We start from the raw sequence: 16,306 nt of genomic DNA on the forward strand, positions 1-16,306 counted from the left end.
TAATGTAAATGGTCTCCATTGTAACTTGGAGTCAGGATCCTTTCCTTTCTCTACTTGCGTCTAGCGTTTGTCAAGTAACTGTCATAAGGATGAGGTTTTACTTACCATATTCCATTATCTGCTGATTCAGAACCCTGCCTGTGACTTCCTTTCTCCCAAAGATCCTCATGTTAAGAAAAAAGAAAAAGAAAAAAAGTGAATGTAGTCAGTTTCTCATAGGAGTCTAAAATTTCTTATTAGGAAGAGTTTTCTTTTAAAATACAGCACCTAGGGGCACCTGGGTGTCTCAGTTGGTTTTGCATCTGACTCATGGTTTTGGCTCAGGTCATGATGTCAGGGTCGTAAGATTAAGCCCTACTTCAGGCTCTGCACTAGGTGGGGAGTCTGTTTGAGATACTCGCTCTTTCTCTCTCTCTCTCTCTCCCTCTGCCCCTCCCTGCTTGCTCGCTCTTTCAAAAAATAAATGATATAGCCCCTAAGTGCCGGGCATGGTTGACTATTGTTAAAGTATGTTTCCACACTCCCTCCCTAGCTGTTTTTTGCAATGCTGGTTTTTGTTTTTTGTTTTCCCCTCGCTTCTGTATTCCTTATATAGCAACTCTACAGAAAGAAGCCCGGTCTGGCCATCACCTTTGCAAAGCTGCCTCAAAATTTGGACAAAAACCGATACAAAGATGTGCTGCCTTGTGAGTATCGGGGGTGAACGCCTCCCTCCCCTGCCCGCCCTCCCCCAACTCGCTGAGATAATGTTTCTCTTTTTAAAACAGATTGTCTGGTATTCTGGAACGATTTTCAGTGTGTCTGTAAACACCACCGTCTTTATTGCCGCCATGTCAGACTGGGAACAGTTGGGGAATAGTGTTTATGCTAATGAGGCGAGAGCTGCAGATGGGCTGGGGGACTGAACTCTGGTTTCCTTGGCATGATCCAAATAACGTTCCGGATAATCGGTAAATTTTTTTTTTCTCCCTGCAGACGACACCACCCGGGTCTTATTGCAGGGAAATGAAGATTATATTAATGCGAGTTATGTGAACGTAAGTCAAGAATGTGGATACTAAGAGCACATTGATCACTGTCCCAAGCATGATCGTGGCATGCGTGGTGCTTTGCGGTGGACAGAGTGCTTCCCCGTTCGCCCCCTCATTCAGCACCTCAGCAGCCCCTGAGGGAAGGCACAATAGTCTCACTTTACAGAGGACAAAACTAAGGTTCAGAGAGATTAAATAATTTGAAAAGTCACAAAGCTAACAGAAGGTGAGACCAAAACTCGGACTCCGTGTCTCTGATTCCCATCGTCCACATGCCTTCTGTCCTCAACTGCTGACATTTTTGTGGGTTGTTTTTTTTTTGGTTGTTTTGATTTTTTTTTTCTTGCCAGTGGTATGCTTGTAACTTTCTGTGTCCCCCCCCACCACCACCACATGTTATTACTGTACATCCCACCTAAAAATAAGGGGAAGAAAACCACTTGTGCATATAATTCAGAAAGAAAAGATAACAGATTTCACATGTTGTGGGAAAAACATGCACTTCACTCTGCAGACGCATCTTGGACAGCTTACTTGGACTCTCTGAACCTCATTGTCACCATTTAAACCAGGGGTTAGCATGCTTTTTCTGTAGAGGGCCCGGTGATAAACGTTTCGATCTTTGTAGGCTGAGGCAAAATGGAGGATATTACTTAGGTACTTACACAACCATTTAAAATGCCACCATGTAGGGATGCCTGGGTGGCTCAGTTGGTTAAGTGGCTACCTTCGGCTCAGGTCATGATCCCAGGGTTCTGGGATTGAGTCCCACTTCAGGCTCCTTGCTCAGCAGGGAGCCTGATTCTCCCTCTGTCTCAGCCTGCCACTCTGTCTGCCTGTGCTCTCTCTCTCTCTCTCTCTGGCAAATAAATAAATAAAATATTTTAAAAATATATAAATAAAATAAAATGCAACCATGTAGAAATAGTTTTAAAACACTCTTAGCTTGCAGGTTACCTGCGTGGGTCAGTCCATTCAGCATCTGTTTCTCAATTACAGTTTAGGTCCTGAGCTTCAGGGTCATGCCACTGAGCCCCGACTCGGGCTCCGCACCCGCGTGCGTCTGCTTGAGATTCTCTGGCCCTCTCCCTCTACTTCCTCCCCCTGCTCATGCTCTCTAAATAAACAAAATCTTAAAAAAAAAAAAAATCATGGGGTGCCTGGGTGGCTCAGTCAGTCAAGCATCTGCCTTTAGATCAGGTCAGGATCCCAGGGTCCTAGGATCAAGCCCTGCCTTGGGCTCCCTACTCAATGGGGAGTCTGCTTCTCCCTCTGCTCCTGCTGCTCCCCCTACTTGTGCTCTCTCATGCATGTTCTCTCTCTCTCAAATAAATAAATAAAATCTTAAAAAACAAAACACTGTTAGCTTGCAAAGTGGCTGTCAGATTTGGCCCTCTGGCCACAGTTTGCCAACCCCTGATCTAAATGAACAGATGAATTTCTCAGATTTTCAAGTTAATAGCAAAATATCAAGAACTGCCTAATAAAAATGGGTCCTATCAGTGATTCCATTTATTCTAAAACATCTGTGGAACTCATTGCACCTCACTTCACCCTTTCTTATGTCTTAAGAGCAGAGCATCAGAATTGGTGGGGTCAGCCAGGTCACGCCATCCGGTCTCCTTGACCGTGAGGATATGAGGGAACTCAGACTGGGGTTGGAGAAGCCATTAACCCAAGCATCAACCAAACCATGAATTAGGCGCCTCTCTTTGCCTTCCCATCTAAGAATGAGTGAATCCCAGTGTCACTTCAGAGCTCATCAGGTTCTGAATGTTGTTCATAGAAATGACTCCGTTCAGAGGGAAGAAGTGTGATCAGGGCAGGGTGGGGGAGGGACACTGAGGACAGCTGAAAACATTTTGGCATTTAACGTTCATGAACTCAAGTGGTAACTGTGTGAAGTGATGGATGTGTTCATGAACTTGAGTGTGGTGATCATTCCTCAACATATGCATGTATCACACCATCCTGTTGTACACCTTAAATACATGCAATTTTTATTTGTTGATACATCGTAAGGCTGGGTGGGGGAAAGGATTGGTCAGCTCAATGACATGACGTTGGCAGCCCTGCAGAAAGCAAAGCATAGCATTTGTGGGGGGATAAGCCATGTGGTCTGTGCATCAGAGAAAAGTCTGTGGATCTTGATAGAAAGCCCTGCGTGGGGAAAGATTTGGGCACGAGGACTGGGATGTGTTGCTGAAGATACAGATGGCCAGCAGTGATTATATTTAGGATCTGGCAGTAAAAGTCATTGAGACTCTTCTGCCATCTTGTAGGTACGTTTCTGATTATTGCCTACCGCGTGTCATACGGCTTTACCCTACGTAGTTAATGCTAGTGGCATTGTCCAGTGTGTTTCAAGGATTTTTTTAAAGTAGGTTTTTCTTTGATTTTCCTTGTTGGCTATAAATTGGCGGGATATTCTGGTGTGATGTCAGGCACCAACTAGAAGAGTTTAAGATCCAGTTCCGCGTCCACCTTGTCACGGCGACAGGTACTAACGCCTGAACCGTCTCTTGCCAGATGGAAATTCCTGCTGCTAACCTCGTGAACAAGTACATTGCTGCTCAGGGTCCCCTGCCACACACCTGTGCACAATTTTGGCAAGTCGTCTGGGATCAGAAGTTATCACTCATTGTCATGTTGACGACTCTCACCGAGCGAGGGCGGGTAAGTGGCTTGATTTCCAATTCACACGCAGGCATGTCACGCCGTGCTCTGTGGAACATGAACCTCAGACCTGGAAAGGATCTTTAACGCCCCCTGGTCCAACCCCTGTGTGACCCATAGGTCTCCTTTTGAGAGCTACTGATAGACACCTCGACTGACGGGCGGCTCAGCACTCCTGCCCACTCCCTGGCCCTCCCAGAGCTCACAAGAATCAGACAGCCCCTCCCGCCCCTGTCTCCGATCCATCATAACCAGCAGAAGGCCATTCCCCTTGGCTCCCTTCACCTGCCCCCGAACCCCTGTGTTGACTGTAGCCTCAGCCACGCAGGACAAGCGCCGGTCCTGAGCAGAGCGGTGGGTGTGCCACAGTGACCATAATAAGTAGTGAAATTACAGCCTCTGTCTGCCTTGCTTGTGATGCAGCAAAACCTGATGCAAAAAAGGGAAGAAGGTCTTGATTAGGAGAGTGACAGGCAGCACACTGGGCTTAGTGGGGTGCATTTTCCAGAGGAGCATTTCACTGGTTATAGAACAGAAGTCACTGGGCAAGGGATACCTGGGTTGCGTATTCTCTAACCTGTGCTTTGGCAAGATACCTTCATTAGGAAACATTTATGCAGATATAAATTAACTTTGAGCCACCTGCTTTGAATGATTCGTGTGCTGCTCCCTCCCAGGCCTCCCTCCCTGGTCCGTCACTCAGAATACCAAATTGATCCACGCCGAAAATCAGAATGTGCAGATTAGAACGAATAGTATGTTTGAGAAGAGTCTACACTCTTGCCTGAAACAGCAAAATGAGAATTCCTAACTAATTCTGCAGAGCCCGATGGATTGCCAAGGACTTCTGTGTGTTCTCCAAAGTAGCGGGCTCCCCACTTCTGCAAAAACACCTCCAGGGTCCATCCCATGGGTGTTCAGCTCCAGTTTAAAAAAAAAAAAAAAAAAATTCCTCCTTACCACTCGCTGAAATCCAACAGCCTTTGAACCTCCACCCCACCTGCTTCTCCCACTGGGAAGACACAGAATAAGTTACCCCTCTCTCCTAGGCACTGGCCTTTTAGGTATCTGAAAATAACCTCAGACTTTGTAAAAGCCCATAATCTCGGCTTTCAGCAATCCTGTGACCCGCAGAAAGCGTCTGGTCTCTGTCTTGGTGTCACTCTTGGGCCAGTTGCCCTGTTCCGTACTCTGTGCTTGACTCTTGAAAGCTACACCTACAGAATGTCGCAGGTCCTAGAGCCAGACAGTCTGGGTTCACAGCGTGATTCCCCCTGAGCAAGTTACTTCAGCTCTCTGCCCTCAGCTTCTTCATATATGAAGTGGAGGCGGTTGTCGTGCCCATCTTGGACGGGTTGTAAAGTCGGAGACGTTGTATGTAAAAAGCTTAGAGAACTGCATGTGGCAAGTGTCCAGCAGATGTTAGCACTGTTTTATGTGTCATCGTCATGGGCTGGATTCGACCATAGATCTGGCCTGTCACGTGCTCCCTATGGCTTTCTGGGTTTCCCTTCTATTGCTCCTTGTGTCGGCTGTCACTCTTAGCTTCTTGCCATGCCACAGTTTTGATCAGAATCTCTTCTTGTCACGTAAGTCACTGTTAAAAAATGTGAAGGTCCTCAAGAGGCAATAGAAACCTCCTTCTAGAATGCCGTGAGTCAGATGCATTGAGGGCACCCTTGGGGACAGCAGCTGTACGCCTCCCAGCTCTGCTCCCGGCTCCTGCTTTTCTCTCCCTTGTCTTACCCCATTACCCTGAGAGACTGTCCAAGGCTTTCCTGAAATCACAGGGCATCACCTCATCTCCTTGTCCACAAGTCTCAGTTTTGTCTGGTTTTTTTGTTCGTTTGTTTATATTTTGTTTTATTTTTTTGTCACTTTCTAATTTTGTTTTGAATAGGAAATGAAGTGACCTAGACCCTTTTTTTTTTTAACTTAGGGAACCCTGGCTGACTCACAGTCCCGCACTCTCTCTTTTTCTGGAGCCCTCACAACCCTCTTGTTCTGGGCTGTGGTGGGGAAGATTGGGCAGACTCAGATTCAGATCCTGGCTCTATTATTTCCTACATGTGTGACTTTGGAAAGTTACAAAACCTCTGGTAGAATGGAATAATAATAGTGCCTGTCTTGTGGGATTGTCGGGGTTTAATATCGGTGGGTTTCTTGAAAGGGTGCTTGGCACACAATATGACATAAACATCAGCTGGCAGTAGTAGCTGGGGACCACCTTAACAATTATTGCTGGGACTAGACTGAATTTATTTTACTACAGTATTATTTTTTCTTTAAATTGACTTATCTTTTTTTCCTTTAATAAATTTATTTTAAAAGATATACCTTAAATGGAAATCAAATATCACATGCCATAAAGAGAAGGTATACGTGAAAATACAAAGACCATGGGGCGCCTGGTGGCTTAGTTGTTTAAACATCTGATTCTTGATCTCAGCTCAGGTCTTGATCTCAGGGTTCTGAGTTCACGCCCTATGTTGGACTACACTCTGGGCATGGACCCTACTTACATATATATAGATATATATATCTATATATATGGGTGTGGGTGTGGGTGTGTGTGCGTGCGCTTGCATGCTCACCATAGAACATATACATTGCCTCACCTTGCAGCCTCTGGACCCAAAGCCTGGCACAGATGAATGTGTGCACACATGCTTTCTCTGTCTCTCATGAAAAGGGAGTTAATGTAGTAAGGAAGGGTTGTTAAAGCCATCCTCAACCCAATTCAGACTGTCCTTGGCACATATGAAAAAATTTGCCTGGGAAGCCTGGGTGGCTCCGTCGGTTAAAGTGTCCAACTCATGGTTTCAGCTCAGGTCGTGATCTCAGGAGCATGAGATCAAGCCCCGTATCAGGCTCTACAGAGAGCACAGAGCCTTTTTTAAGATTCTCTCTCCCTCTCCCATTGCCGCTTCCCACTACTCGAGTGGGTGCTCTCTCTAAGAATACATAAATAAATATTTTTTTTAAAAAAATGCATTTCCATGTTATTGAATCCCCTGATTGTACCAGCAGCTCCCACACTCTGCAGGCCCTGCTCTGGGTCATTTCTGCTATTTTGTAGATGACTAACATCACCTTTGTCACCTTTTCTTTTTCCACAGCCTGCCAGGCTCCCCATTTGAAACCTGTGCTATGCTTGCCTCTTATTCTGTGACTTCTGGGTGCCAGGAAGCTTCTTTCAGAGTATTCATAGCGGTGCCACTCCCCCGTGTCACAAGGTCTTTCGGGGCAGCTGGACACGGTGACCTCCCTGGGTTGGGCTTCTCTTTCCCCTTTAACATTGGCTCTGCCCTTCCCAGCCCTGAGGTCATTCTCGAGCTGCAGCAGGCCTGGCGAGTGACAGATGATCTGTCCTGGAAAACAGCCCCTCTTCCCTCGTCTTGTTCATTCCAGCCCAGACAGAAAGGCTCTTTCTTCCATCCCAGAGGCCCTGCTTCCTCTGTCCACTCTTATGGGCCCTGCCCCTCCTGCTCTATCCTGGTGACATCCCACTTCCCCGCCTTTTGTCGGCATCTGCTCGGAACCTGAGCTCCTCTGAGGTCTCCCTGCGCCCCACGGGCCTTCTTTGTTTCCCAGAGGTCTTCCTGACTGAGCCCATCCCAGCCGGCCCCTTCTCCCGAGCTGCTGTAGCCTTCGCTATCTCAGGCCCTGGGGACTTAGCCTCCTGTGCACCCATTGTGGAAAACCTGTTCTTGTAAAAATCCAGGCCACATGTTTCCTCCCTCTCCTGTTAGGAGCGCTCAGCTGACCTGCGCCCTTTATCCCCGAGGTCCCTTATCTGTTCCGTCGCCCCGCCTCTGGGTTGTCTCCAAGCCAGCAGCTTCCCCCCTTCCCTATTCTGAGAGTTGAGCTTTGCAGCATGCCCGGTTTGCTTTCTCCCCTACTGTGCATCTAGCAGGGTGGGCCTCCCTGCAGACGGCACCTGGCCAGAGTCCCCGATCACGGCTGTGCCCAGCAGGTGTGTCCACGTGCGGGGTCTCCTCGAGCACCTCTTCCGGCCTGTGAGGTTCTCCTGCGGCAGCATCACTTCGATTCCTGCCTTGTTTCATTCCCCCCCAAAATGTTTCTCTTAGTCTTAGCAATAGTCTCCCTTCAGGTTCACAGGTTTCCTCTTAGAGGAAAAAGACCTATAGGGGTATCACTTTTCTATTGAAAAAGCATTCTCCCGCACCTTCCATCAGGGATGCTTTCTCTGGGTGAAAAATTATTTTTCACATCTATGTATGTGCCACTTCTGCTACGTGTGATCTGCAGTAGATTCACACTCAAAAACCTCAGTTTATTCATATGCAAAATAGACCGGTAATACCTCTCTCATAGGGTTTTTTTGAGGCCAAGCTAATGTCCATAAAAAGTACCATTTCGGGGCGCCTGGGTGGCTCAGTGGGTTAAGCCGCTGCCTTCAGCTCCGGTCATGATCTCAGGGTCCTGGGATGGAGTCCCTGCTGAGCAGAGAGCCTGCTTCCTCCTCTCTCTCTGCCTGCCTCTCTGCCTACTTGTGATCTCTCTCTGTCAAATAAATAAATAAAATCTTTAAAAAATAAAAAAATAAAAAAAGCACCGTTTCGTGCTGGGTGTACCCTGAGCAATAGCTAGTAGGCTTTAGTGGTTACCGCCCTCACCCCCACAGCCTGCAGGAATGTGGACACCGAGACTCGAGAAGTGTAATAACTCACCCAGGATCACACCGTTGTTTAGTGGAGCTTTCTATAAACCAGGATTGAAATTCGGTTTTCACAGACCCCTTGCTCTTTCTGCTACACCCTCACTGCTTTGTGATCCAAACAGACCTAAAACCTAAATTTGATCAAGGCGTAGAGTCTGGTTCTCGTCAGCTTCACTGGGAGTCTCTGGAAATAGGGTATCTGCGGCTGTGCCTTGTATGGGCCGATCCCTTCAGACAGCCTTTCGCTTCAGTGGTCCTGTGGGCAGGACGCCTGGGCTTCTGTAGCAGAGACCCCTCCCAGGAGCTGCCCGGCTGTGATCTGAAGTCAGGCAGGAGTCCCGGGCCCGCATGCAGGTTGCAGGGGGCAGGGAGAAACTGAAGAAAGGTGCAGACCGCTGCGGCTTGGTGGGTGACAGTTTCAGGAAGCCAAGGCACCTTACAAGGCTTGTCTTGGGTAGCAGCAAGACTAGTGGGTCCTTGCACCTTCCCATCAAATCTTCGAAGTTTATAGAGACCCTAACTGGGCTCAGTTAGGATAGGTGTTTCCAGCAGCACGTTACTGCCTTTAGGCTGTGTCCTCCAAGCAGCCCCTGGGAGCTGGAAAGGCAAGCGGAACCCACATTTCGAGGATCGGGAGGGGCCAAGGAGCCTCTGAGTACCCAGTTCGGCTCACGGTCCGTGTCTGCTCACGTCTTCTTGAAATGTTCCCTGACACCCTGAGGCGATGAGTCAGGTGTATACCAGAGGGGGGTTGACTCTGCCCTGAGTTCTGGGGACGGCGGCTCCTTCCTGTCTAAGGGAAGTTGGGAAATGGCCACTAACCCAAACACCCATATTTAAGGTTTCCAGCTTTCGACCACACGCTTTAATTTCAAATACTCGCTGTGACGTTTGCAAATAAGAATAGAAAAGCTGTTCTAGACAGATCACGTGCATCTGTCGGTTTATAGCCCCTTTTAGCTGTACACAAATATAAGTTTTATGTAAGATGTTGCAACTATAGGCTTAGAGAGGGAAAAAAAAAATTGAATGAGTCAGAAGTTGATGGCACTGTGATGGGATGGACAGCTTGGCCCTGAGTTTTGCTTTGAAGCTGGAGGCAGGAGCTAAGACAGCTGTGGGCCGGCATCAGGATTTGAAAGGGAGGATCCAAAACAGGGAGAGGCCGTGGGCTCTCAGTGAGCTTGAGGGGAACCACAGCGGCTCTATGACCTTGGGCAAGTCGCTTAATGCCTCTGAGGCTAGGGCTCTACCTTGGCCATCTGGGGAGTGTGTCAGCTCTGTGAGTTGTGGACAAAAGCCTCTGAGGGACTAGGGGATTCTGCTTGAATGTACAGGGAGGGATGTTCATCTCTGTTTGGGGCCTTCTTTCGCTGGGATTTCTGTGGAATTTCTGATCACCCTAACTGAAGTTGATGGGGGGGGGCTCATAGCAACCATGGTAACCTGACCCCCCCACAGTGAGCCTGGCACTGCCCACCATTACCTCCAGCCTCTGCCACCATCAGGGAAGCAGGTGCTGTCCCAGTCTATCCAGTGAAAACGGTGATAATCCCAAGAGGTTGAGAGGCAGGTTCAAAGTCATAAGGCTAACCGGTAGAGGAGAAAATGAGTCCAGTAGACTTCTGACTTCCCGCTGTGTGCTCTTAACCGCTGTGCCTTGAGACCTTCTACTCGAGTGGGTAGGGGATGGATGGTGAAGGAGAGAGGGTGGGTGGGGGTATGGAGAGCAGAGAAGGGGCCCGGGGCCCTGGAGCGGGCTTGATGCGGGGATTAGGGGAGGATGAGGAAGAGAGGTTGTTCCTGTGTCGAGGCACCATGTCTGAGGCCTCTCCTGTTCTTCCAGCAAGCGGACCCTGGTGATGAGGAGGCTGGGCTCTGTACTCAACCTCCGGGCTGCAGCCCCAGGCTGCGTGGAGAGCTGTGGCCTGGCCCCTGGCAGGCCCACTTTTATCCTTCTCTCCAGGAGAGGAGGGGAGGCTCCTCTCCTGCACTCAGGGAGCAGACAGAGCTGATGGGCTCTGCCTGAGGCTGCCCGCTACCAGCCGCTCTCAGAGTACCTGGTGGGAGTGCGTGGGCTCTGGCTGGATGCCCCCACCCCCGTCCGTCCTGGTGACTGGTCCTTAGCACCAGCCCCATAGCAGAGATTAGCTCACACCCGGCGGTTCCCTTGCAGACCAAGTGTCACCAGTACTGGCCTGATCCTCCCGATGTCATGGAACATGGCAACTTTCACATCCGATGTCAGTCAGAGGACTGCACCATTGCTTACGTGTTCCGGGAAATGCTGGTCACCAACACTGAGGTAAGCCGCGCCCCCTGCAGGGAATGGGGGTGGCGGGGAGGGCATAGCTTAGAGGCAGGCTCTACAGCAGTATCCACCATGGTCCTGGTGGACCACCAGGGGCTGGTGCCTCCAGGTCTGTTCTCCATTTTCCCCTGGTGAGCCTCTCAGCCAGTGCACAGGCCGACTTGTGAAAGAACCAGCACCCTTGTTCATAGCACCACTGCTCACCGTAGCCCGCAGGTGGGAACGTCCGAGTGTCCATAGACAGATACGTGGAGAAACAAGATATGGTCCGTTTATACGATGGAAATCCTATTCAGCCTTTCACAGCCTTTCAAACAGGCTGATGCATGTTACAGCAAGGATGACCCTTGAAGACATTCTACTAGGTCAGACCAGCCAGCCACAAGAGGAAAGTACTGTGCAGCTGACAGAGTAGTGCAGGAGTCCAAATCCGAGAGACAGGAAGTGCTTGGCTGGGGGGCGGGGGCATGAAGAGTTAGTGCTCCCCGGGTCCGGAGCTGCAGCTCAGGAAGATGAACAACTTCTGCGAAAGGCTAGTGGTGATGGTTGCACCACACCGGGAAGTAGGTAATCCCACTGAACTGTACACCTAGTGCTTAAAGTGGTAAGCTCATGGTACGTGTATTTTGCTCTCTGAAAGAAAGAAAAAGCCCATTTGTGGCCCTAACGGCAAGGACCATCAGAGCAAAAGGGAAGGAATCGCAGAGGGCAGAAGTGGGGAAGGAACCTGTCCTGGGGGCGTGGGGCCAGGGTTGTGGCCTGAGCCATGTCCCAGAGGATGGGTGCGTGCGTAGGAGGGTAGCCTTGCTGAGTGGGGCTTTCTGGGGGCCTCGGCAGGGCTGTGCATGGTGGGCGGAAGGACAGCCAGAGACAGGACCACTGTAACTGAGGCTGGGGTCCCCCTGCCCACCTTCTGGATGGACTCACCAAGGCCACGCTGCCTCTTCCACAGACTGGGGAGGAGCACACTGTGACACACCTCCAGTATGTCGCGTGGCCTGACCACGGTGTTCCCGATGACTCCTCAGACTTTCTGGAATTCGTCAACTCTGTGCGGTCCCTGCGCGTGGACGGCGAACCTGTGTTAGTTCACTGCAGGTACGGTGGCCCTCCGGTGCTGTTTGTGTTCCCACGCACACCCCAGAGGGAAAGACCTGGAGAAAGTTAGCAAAGAGCACTCTAAATCCCACGAGACCAGAAGCCTTTACAAGACGCCTCTGCTTTACTTCTGCGCTTTCAAAAGATTTGGAATTTTATGAATAAGGTCCTGAATGTAGACCAGAAAAAGAAAGCTGCACCCTCAGCTTTCCATCTGTCCTTGAGCCTCTGACCTTCACAATAGACGTGAATGAGAGTGGAGTACAGCTTGCACTTAAAGCTGGGTTTCTCTTCACGGGTGTTGAAGCCCCTGGCCTCAGAATATACGAGGAGAGCCGTGCTCAGCCCGTTCCGAGAGCACGCCCTGAATGTGCGTTTCGTATTCCTGAAGGTCAGGGGAGGAAGGCTCTGTCTGAGTAAACGTGGGAACTGGCTGGGAGTTAAGCTGGGCCTAACAGAAACACTGCGTGAGCAAATCCCAAGTCTCTGCTTCTGTCCCCCAGTGCTGGAATAGGGCGCACAGGTGTGCTGGTCACCATGGAAACAGCCATGTGCCTCATTGAGAGAAACCTGCCTGTTTACCCACTGGATATTGTCCGGAAAATGCGAGACCAGCGTGCCATGATGGTGCAGACATCAGTGAGTAGAAACCCATTGATAAAAGTAGTAACAGTGGCCAATACTTTCTGGCTGCTTGCCCTGGGCCAGGCCTGCGTGAAGGGCTTGGCGTGTTCAGAGACCAAGGCTCGGGGCTCTGTATCCCTTGCCCAAGGTCACAGAGCTAGTCAGGGGCTGAGCGACCCCAAAGCCCACCCTGTGTGACCTCTGTCTTTTGCTCCCTTCCCCTTTGCTGTTTCCGTCATGTGGTTCCTGCCAGCCTCACAGCCAGGGAGCAGCCCTGGTTGTGTTCTACATGCTTGAGCCACTGGCCCATCACTTATCCATCAGAAGTAAGCAAAGTCCCCCGAGGGTTTTACTGCACCTGCCTGTCTGTGGGTGAGCCTTTTGGCTCAGTGGACATTTCACACAGCCCTACTCTCTCCTCCTTGGGCTGTCACCCACGTGCATCACACCTCAGCCAGTTACACTGCAAGTGTCTCCCAAAGGAAAGCTTGTGGGTTTCCCCTTGAACTTCAAGAGAGGGGGGTGGGGGGATATAGAAAAAAGCACATGATTCAGGCTACCCCACATACTGGGTGACCTTTGGCTAGTCCCTTAACCTCTCTCCAAGCCTCAGTTTCCCCAGCTTTTGTAAAATGGGGACCATCCCACATTCATTTAGAAAATGGCACACACCAGAGAGACCCAAGCTTGTATGTGATGGGAAAACTGGATCAGTCCGTTAAAAACTTCAACAGTAATGAAGTCTAGGGGGAGTCCGGGAACTCAATGGAGGAGTATCAAAAGCAGACTTTGGAAAGTCAAGGAAGGCTTTCTGGAGGAGGTGGTGGAGTAAGCAAAGAAAGGAGTGGGAATGCCATGTTGCAGCCAGCTCTGTGCCCTCACAAGCTCATGGACAGAGTTTCTAAGATTTCTCTAATGATCGTGAGCTCTTGTTTTATATTATACTTGGGAAACACAATTAAGAGGAAAAGATCAGGTTATTAAGACTCTTGTTCTCTGCCCTGGTTCATGTTACGGAAGCCCTCACTGCCGGTTTACCATGGTTTTTGTTTTTTGTTTTTGCTTTTAAGATTTTATTTATTTATTTGACAGAGATCACAAGTAGGCAGAGAGGCAGGCAGAGAGAGAGGGGGAAGCAGGCTCCCTGCTGAGCAGAGAGCCCGATGCGGGGCTCCATCCCAGGATCCTGGGATCATGAGCTGAGCCGAAGGCAGCGGCTTAACCCACTGAGCCGCCCAGGCGCCCCTGGTTTACCATGTTTACAGTGCGTCTTCCGGGTCGATTTTCCCAGCTGGTAAAGCACCATCTCAATGCTTTCTTTCACCCCATACACTTCACTAAATAAGTTCCATAGGTGTCAGTTAATATAAAGAACCACATTCTGCAGAGCAGCGTTCAGTGGCCCTGCCTAAGACAGGGTCCAGGCTCCTTACTGTGGCTCAAGGCCCCCACATGCCCCAGGCCCGGCCACCAGCGCAGCCTCTCCTTTCCGGCCAAGTGTTCCTGGCCAGGGCGCTGAGCCCTGACTCTGCAGCACAGAACGGGCTGCTTCCTCCCTCGGCAGGGGCATCCATGACACTTCGCCTGTCACTGTCTGGGAGCCCCCAGCCCTCATGATGCAGGAATTACGGCTGCACGGGGGTCTCTGCCCCGCCGTGTGTCCCTAGCAGGGACCCAGGGTCTGCCCTGGCCCAGAGCCGGAGCTCAGAGCACTCAACGAGCGGTGTGAAAGACCCAGCATGGATGCGGTACGAGGCCGTGTTTCCGGAGCCACAGGTGGGCTGACAGGTTTCTTTCCTTTTCCTTTCCAGAGCCAATACAAGTTTGTATGTGAAGCGATCCTTCGTGTTTATGAAGAGGGCTTAGTCCAAATGCTGGATCCCAGTTAAGACAACTGTGAAACGTTCATTCCTCCTTCCCAAGGGCGTCCTCCGCCAGGCCAGACCTTCTCTCCGGAAGCAGCAAGAGGAAATCTGTAGGCCGTGGGGAAGGAATGAGCACATTTGAACCCAGGCACTTTAAAGTTCTCTAGAAGAGGTATCATGTACAGAGGAACCGTGTAGATACGCATGCAGTTATAGCAACTCTTAGGCCCGTTCGTCCTCGAAATAAGCAAAAGGGGGATCTCAGTTCGGGGCCTGTCCTATTGCCTTCCTCCCTAGACCTCACCGTGTTCCTGTAAACCATCCTTGGGCAGTTGGGAGGGGAGGCCAGCCACGCTGTTGACCTCCCAGAAACAAGAGTGTGTGGCTACTTGGAGTTGCTAGGGCATTTGTGTGTATGTGTTTATAGGACTCTAAGGGCTGAGCTTTCTGTGCTTCGGGGCAGAGCGGGAACCGTTGGCATTCACGCGCCGCTGCCAGGGGAACCCTGATGAAGGTCCTCAGAGGCAGGCTGGTGGGATTGCAGGCCGAGGGGCAGGCGCCACCTTTCCTGCCCCGCCTTCTTCTGCCCCATCTCCCCGCCACTTCCCGTATTTCGTGTTTCTGAGAATCATGTCCAAAATGCCCCGCTTGCTCCCCTGCATTAGTGACCCTCTCCAGGGGCTCACACAGTGCCTGGACCGGGTTAGTCATGTGAGGTCAGGAAAGCTTTCAGCTGAGGCTCTGAGAACGACGTCTCCCCGTGCGTCCTGTCCGTCCTTAGGAGTGGGGGCCTTCTGGCCTCTGCTCGCCCCTTTGCTGTATCTGCAGAGCCCAAGACTGGAATTCTCGACTACTGAACCTACTACGTGGATTGCTGCTACTTCAAGCTATTAAACTTGAAACATTAACGATTTTCCTGAGGGGAGATGGGATATCATCTAAATATTCAGAATCTTTGGCCCTTCTGAGGAAAGATCTAGTCGTGGAACCATGGGAACCCCAGCTTCTAGAGGGTTGTCCGCAGATGTGTGTGGATGTGTGTGTGTGCCCATGGTAAGTGTTTCTCAGGATTCCGAACTTGATTCAAATTACAGTTGAGTTTCTATAAAGAATGAGTCTCTGTATAGAAGAACAAATGTGTGCATTCACCCTCGGTTAGAATGGTCTCCATTTCATTTCAAAGGAGAGGATCAGGCTATCTGAATATAAACACAATTTGATGTTAATTTATTCTAAGTGCACCCTGATTTTGATTGTTCTAAAGAATTATGCCTTTGTTCATACTGTGTTAAATTTTTTAAAAAAATTTATGACAGGATTGTAGCAAAATTATTATTTAAGGAAAATAAATTACATAAAATTTTTAACGTGGTATTTTTAAATAGCGGCTTTTATGTATCCAGAAGGGAGAGGAAGCACAGCCAGTTTCTTCGTGGGATTTATAGGAAAAGGATGCTTTTATATCATAGTGTGCAGAAGTGAAGCCATTTTGATGGTTCGCAAACGCTGGACCATTTGAGTCGTTTCCTGGTTGCAAGCTGGATACAGACCTAGATGATGGGAGCCAGGTTTCTCAAGGTTCTTTATCTCCACACTTAGCTCATTTGGTTACATACTTCCCACCTGTCCCCCACCAGTATTTTACTGCTAAATGGCAAGGGTGGGAGTGAAGTGTTACGTCATGTCATAGCCCACTACTCTGAGACAGGAGACCATCGAAGCCCCATCTTTATTGGATTCCAGAATGAACCCGGAAAGATTGCAATTATGCAGTTGGAGATTTGGTTCCTGGTCCCACTCCTCAATAACTATCTCTTGGCCTAGTCATTTTGGAGCAGTACATCTCTTTCTTCTATTTCCTGTCAAACAGGAGAAATAGTTCTGAGGCTATGGGTTGAATATGAGGACGGAAGAGAATGCTCTCAGCGGGAGATTTCATCAGCTGGTAGCTATCTGACACTGCTTACAGGTGCATTACTTGGAAAAGTTAATGTACCAGCCATTAGCCCAAAACCAG

General features: G+C 49.7%; 1 protein-coding gene across 9 annotated transcripts in view; it reads left to right on the plus strand.

The window, feature by feature from the left end:
* Positions 1-15,652, plus strand: part of PTPN3 (protein tyrosine phosphatase non-receptor type 3) — a 111,773-nt gene extending 96,121 nt beyond the window's left edge. For all 9 annotated transcript variants that reach the window (XM_059411105.1, XM_059411102.1, XM_059411103.1 and 6 more), the window contains 7 exons: positions 596-686; positions 976-1,037; positions 3,561-3,707; positions 10,568-10,696; positions 11,655-11,800; positions 12,304-12,439; positions 14,236-15,652. In XM_059411105.1, the coding sequence (XP_059267088.1) occupies positions 596-686; positions 976-1,037; positions 3,561-3,707; positions 10,568-10,696; positions 11,655-11,800; positions 12,304-12,439; positions 14,236-14,313 (789 nt within the window). In that variant the 3' untranslated portion in view covers positions 14,314-15,652. The remainder of the gene's footprint in view (positions 1-595; positions 687-975; positions 1,038-3,560; positions 3,708-10,567; positions 10,697-11,654; positions 11,801-12,303; positions 12,440-14,235) is intronic.
* The last annotated feature ends 654 nt before the right edge of the window (positions 15,653-16,306 follow it).

This window comes from Mustela nigripes, chromosome 9 (assembly GCF_022355385.1).
Source record: "Mustela nigripes isolate SB6536 chromosome 9, MUSNIG.SB6536, whole genome shotgun sequence".
NCBI classification, from domain to species: Eukaryota; Metazoa; Chordata; class Mammalia; order Carnivora; family Mustelidae; genus Mustela; species Mustela nigripes.